The 5,800-nt window shown below is 46.4% G+C and overlaps 1 protein-coding gene across 1 annotated transcript in view; it reads right to left on the bottom strand.

Moving 5' to 3' along the window:
• Window positions 1-1,903: 1,903 nt before the first annotated feature.
• Window positions 1,904-5,800, bottom strand: part of LOC103735529 (DNA (cytosine-5)-methyltransferase 3C-like) — a 65,492-nt gene continuing 61,595 nt past the window's right edge. The window contains exons 18-20 of the mRNA XM_029564380.1: window positions 5,736-5,798; window positions 4,918-5,036; window positions 1,904-2,173 (exon numbers count right to left, since the gene is read on the bottom strand). Of these exons, the coding sequence (XP_029420240.1) occupies window positions 2,032-2,173; window positions 4,918-5,036; window positions 5,736-5,798 (324 nt within the window). The 3' untranslated portion in view covers window positions 1,904-2,031. The remainder of the gene's footprint in view (window positions 2,174-4,917; window positions 5,037-5,735; window positions 5,799-5,800) is intronic.

Raw genomic sequence — 5,800 nt, 5'->3', positions numbered from 1 at the left:
TCCAACCACTATGCTGGCAAGCTATAGTCACACCTCCTTCCCACACTCATGAAGGAGTTGAGGGGGGAGTCAGTTACCTCTCCCACCCAATCAGTCAACCTTAGCTGCATGTTGGGGAGGGGCTAAAGATCTATAAGCTGAGAACACCAGGAGGTCCCTCTCTCACCATTTTCTGCAGCTGTCAGGAAGTCACAGGATCTATATTTGGGGTGGACTTTCCAGGCACCCACTCCTCTGTAAATAAACCCCACCATCTGCTCTGTTTAAAAAAGAGAAAATAAATAATAAATAAATAAATGAAAGTGATATCCACACCAGGAGACAGAATGTGTCAGATTGATAGAGTCACATGTATCCCAAGCACATCTCAGCCCCTCACCTACATGCTAACTAACTGAAGTATGCTCTCTTCAGCACCTTTTCCTTAACCAAAGGCTGCAGTACATCACGATTGGCTCTGTGTTTGGGACACCTTCATGGCTGGCTGGCTCCAAGAAAACTAAGGCTAGAGGGGGTTTTGGCTTTGAGTGTGAGGGAACAGGTACACAGTTAAATGGTCACTGAATGGTATAATGTTGGGATTCAGCTCACTGAAAATCACACTCTACATGAAATGTTAAGTGCCTGAGAGATGGTTCATTGGGTTAAGGGTGCTGGCCACACAAGCCTGATGACCCAAGTTTGAGCACCAGGTCCCATGTAAAGGGAGGAGTGAACAGATTCCACAAAGTCGTCATGCAAATATCCACAGTCATACACACACACACACACACACACACACACACACACACACAAACACACACACACACACACACAAACAAATGAAATTCATTTAATTTTTTTGTTTTTGTGAGTCAGGGTCTCACTTTATAGCCCTGGCTAGCCTGGAACTAGATGTGTAGACCAGGCTAGTCTCAAAGATCTTCCTGCTTCTGCTTCCCAAGTGGTAGGATTAAAGGCATATGCCACCACACCTGGCTTTGAAATTAAATTTTTAAAAAGTTGTTAGAATCACAGAGCCATTCCCAACCAGGCTGGTTACTGAAAGTGGCTGCCCTGGGCCATAATGACTGACAATGACATGCATGCGCTTACCTACATGCAGGCAATACATGCACATACATAATAAAATAATAAAATAAAATAAAATGAAGTAAAATAAAAAATAAATGAGAGAGAGAGAGAGAGAGAGAGAGAGAGAGAGAGAGAAAGCTGAGCCTGAAAGCAAGCCAGTAAGCAGCATCCTCCATGGTTTCAGCCTCTGTTCCCACTTGATTTCCTCCTGCCTTAATTTCCATCAATGATGGAATGCGGCACTGGAAGTGTAGGTCAAATAAACCCTATCCTCCCCTAAGTCGTTTTTGGTTCGAGTGTTTTAACCACAGCAACAGGTTTAGATAACCCTTCTCTGGCCCACTGTCCTCCCTGGAACAGAATCAAACGGAGCAGAAGCCAAAGATGGGCTGGTAGTCAGGGCTGTCAGAACTCCTGCAGGGGATGCTAATGTGGTGGAGCTCTGAGGGCACTGCTGTGGACCCCAAGCCCCATGGGCCCCCGCAGGCCCCAGGCATCCCTGCTTAATGCAATGGTGACTCACACTTCAGCAGTAGAACAAAATGCACACCAGGCTATTATAGAGAGGTATTGATTTTAATGAAAAAGAAAAGTAAACTGTAGGCATCTGTCATTCTTCAGCCTAAAAATTAGCAAAAACTGTTGAAACAAGGCAGTTTCTCTCATATTGGTACATGACTCCAGTTTTAAAGTTTAGGAGAAGAAAACATGAGTATCATGTCAGGCCACTCTAAGCTGCAGTCTGAGTTCTGCAGAAGGCGGTGACACTTCAGCTCCCCTGCAAGAAAAGGCCAGGAGGCTCTGCTCCCACTGAGCAGGAGAGAGATGAGATACAGGGTAAGACCCCACACAAGTGAGCTGAGAAAGGGCAGAGCTAGAGAGCTTCAGAGATCAGGGTGACTCCTGGGCCCTGACACTGACCCTAAAAAGTCAGAGCTCCAGCAGCCCTGGGTAGATCTATTCACATGCAAAGTATTCCTTCAAGGGGGCGAAGAGGTGTCTGATGACGGGCACACTCCAGGACCTTCCCAGCAGCCTCTGGCGGGCACTACGGCCCATGTTGGACACATCTGTGTAGTGTACAGGAAAGCCGAAGATCCTGGGAGAGCACCAATGTGAAAAGATGTGGGATCAGAAGGGCTCATCCCTCCAACATGCCATCCCTCCAACGTGCCACCCTTGTAGTATGTCAAGATGAAGTTTATTCTGGAAGCCCTCACCTGGGACAGCCATCAAGCTATACTGCTTCTGCCCATGACTACCCCTCTTCATCCCTTCAGGCAGGCCTACTGGGGTCAACAGGAGTCCCTTCTAAAATGCCAGGGGATCGAGATCCACTGATTCTTCAGAACTTGCTGACAACTGATAGTCATAGGGCACCAGTGCTGTGCATGCCCTGTACTAGGACCATGCCCCTGGCCCTTACATGCTACATAGAGGACCGTTTTTTAATGAATGGTGTGAATTACTCTCTGAATGACTGCTAGAAAGTCTACCAACAAATTTTTTTTCTTTAAAACACAATGGGAGATGTTAAGCAGTTCCTTTGGGGAAGGGGTATACATATATACATGCATGTGTGTCTGGAGGCCAGAGGTCAACCTCAAATAGCATTTCTCATCCACCTTCTTTTTTGAGATGAGGTCTTTTGGAACTCCCAGATTAGGCTAGACTGGCTGGCCAGCAAGCCTCAGGGGTCCTCCTGCACACCAGTGCACCCCCAGGGGTCCTCCCGCACACCAGTGCACCTAGCTTTTTTAAGTGGGTTCTGGGATCAAACTTAGGTCCTCATGCTTGCATGGCAAGCACTTCACCAACTAAGTCATCACCTCAGCCCCACAGGTTTTATGTGTGTGTTTTTTTGTTTTGTTATTGTTTTAAGATAGGGGCTCACTACATAGCCCTGGCTGGCATGGAACTCGCTATGTAAACCAGGCTGGCCTCAGTCTCACGGAGATCTACCTGTCTCTGCCTCCCAAGTGCTGGAATTAAAGGTATACACTACCATGTCCACTCCTACAATGTTTCTTTAAGAAGGAATAAGAGGGGCCTGGAGAGATGGCTCAGCAATTAAGAACACTGGTTGTTCTTGCAGAAGACCTAGGTTCGAATCCCAGCACCCACATGGCAGCTAACAACTGTCTGTAACTCCAGTCCCAGGGGATCCGACAGCCTCTTCTGACCTCTGAGGGCACTGCACGACACAGGTGCACTTACCTACATGCAGGCAATACATACATACACATAAAATAAAAATAATAAATAAATAAATTTTCTTTAAAAAAAGAAGGAATAAGATCACCCACAAAAATAAAGAGGCTACAGGAACACTGAACCTCAGTATTAATCAGGCTCACAACCTGGTTCTAAAACCAGCACTAATAGGCCAATGGCTGAATGGATACAGCAAATTAGACCCTGGGCTTACTTTGCTTTCCTCTGTGTCTCTCGTGGAATCCTCCTGCACAAAGCCCCTGAATCAGCTCTCTGAACACTTTGTGCCAGGGTCTCCAAATCCAGAAGATCCCACTGCATGGACAAACTGGGCAAGGTAATTCACCCATTTTTCTACTAATCAGAAATTGATTTTTTTCAATTAATTATTTACAGTTGTTTATTTTGGGGGCGGGGGCACGTGTGTGACACAGCATAGGTGTGAAGGTCAGAGGACAACTTGAAGGAATTAGTTCTAGCCTGCCACTACATGGGTCCCAGAGATCAAATTCAGGTCATCAGGCTTATGGAAAGAGCACCTTTCCCCTACTGAGCCATCTTGTTAGCCCTGAAATTAACTTTATAGGCCAAATATGGTGCCTATAAATATGCCTATAAAATAGTGCTCAGGAGACTGAGACAGAAGGGAGTGCTGTGAATTTGATGCCAGTCTAGGTGACAATGAGTTCCAGGTTGGCTACAGAGTGGGACACTGCCTTTAAAAAAGAAAAAAAGAAAAAGACTTCTCTATTAAAACTACTATTTATTAAAGAAGAAATAAAATCAGAACAGAAAGCCAAAAGTGGTGGCGTACACCTTTAATCTCAGCATGCAGGAGACAGAGGCAGGTGGATCTCTGTGAGAGAGAGGCTGGCCTGGTTTACATAGAGAGTTCCAGGCCAGCTGGGGCTACAGGCTTTGGTCGAAAGACCTAAGGCGGGGGGGGGGGGGGGGGACGAACAGAAATTTGTAATGAAAATACTTGCTATAAAAGTCTTTGAAAGCCAGACATGGTGGTGGTGGTGCACGCCTTTAATCCCAGCACTTAGGAGGCAGAGGCAGGCAGATCTCTACAAGGTCAAGGCCAGCCTGGTCTACATAGCGAGTTCCAGGCCAGCTGGGGCTACAGGGAGACCCTGTCTCAAAAAGACAAAAAAAAAAAAAAAAGTCTTTGGACTACAGCTACAATGTAAAAAGAAGAACTGAAACAAAAGTGAAATCCAAGAGATGGTTCTTACATGACAATGGGAGTTTAGCCCAATACAGTGTGAGATTAAGGCAGACTGCAGCCAAGGAGTCTGCACACTCCCATGAGGACTGTGGCCAAAAGAACAGCCGGTCTTATCTTCAAAAGACCCAGTAAGTTGGGACAGGAAAATGCTAGGGCAGTGCAGACATGTGGAGCTGTGTAACGCCCTCACGCCTCTTCATCACTACCATGTGAGCATTTCTATCAGGAAATAAGGGCTAATTCTGACAAGGAATTATTACATATACCTGCTACATAAGGGGCAGTGGGACCATGAAGTAAGGCAAACAACTGTCCATGTGTGCCGCTGGCCCTGACCACACATTCCTCTCCTGTCCTTTTTCACCACCAACTCCCTCTCCAAGTGCAGCCTTGCTCACCTTTCGAGCTCAGTGCACCACAAAACATCTTCTTTGCCATTCATGACTACAGGGAAAAGTTGGTTTTTCCCCTGTCTGATCGAGTTCGACTTGGTGGTTATTGTCTGTACTTTCTTCAACTGGAGAACAAAACGACATCATGGAGTGAGCACAGAAGGTTCCAGGAAAGCCCACATCAGGCTCAAAAGCACCCAGAGAGGGCAGAGGAAGGAGGGCGTGTGTTAAGAGAGGTGGCAGGGACAGGCCTGCACAGGGAGGGACAAGGAGACTTGAAGGGGTATTTCGTGTGTCCCACAAACACCAAGTTAATGAAGAGGAAGGAACCAGAGAATGTGATAAGCAAAAAGTGACCGTGAACAGATCACATGGGGCCAAGATACCAGTTTCTGATCAAAAGGAGCACTGAAAACAGAACTCATCCAGACAGAACGACCAGAGAGACAACAAGCAGGTCTTTGCTCGATGCAGACCTGGAAAAGCAGGCACAGGGAGGGCTTAATGTTTATCTGTGACCTCAGAGCACATTAACATTTTTTGCAACAGCATCAATCACTCTTTTATTACTGCAAGGGCCCAACACAGCCTCTATGTATCTAACATCAACAATCGCAAAGTCTAATTGCATCTTCTTACTGCGATTATTCGTCAAGAATATCTCCTACTCTGGTACTTGAAAAAGGGACAGAACAGTCATGTGGGGAAAGAGGCCCAGCACCAGAGAATCTTGTGAGGGGAGGAGCAGGCACCAAGCAGATACCACCAAGGTCATTCGGTGTTTCCAGAGGGTGAGGGATATGCTGTTCAGGAGCACGTCTTACCTTTGCTGTCCTACTGAACTCCAAGCAGTCCTGCAGCTCGAGTTTATCATTCTTTGATGCTATCA

Source organism: Nannospalax galili, unplaced genomic scaffold (genome assembly GCF_000622305.1).
Source record: "Nannospalax galili isolate Female #2095 unplaced genomic scaffold, S.galili_v1.0 scaffold1357, whole genome shotgun sequence".
Classification (NCBI taxonomy): Eukaryota; Metazoa; Chordata; class Mammalia; order Rodentia; family Spalacidae; genus Nannospalax; species Nannospalax galili.
This window is presented reverse-complemented; position numbering and strand designations above follow the sequence as displayed.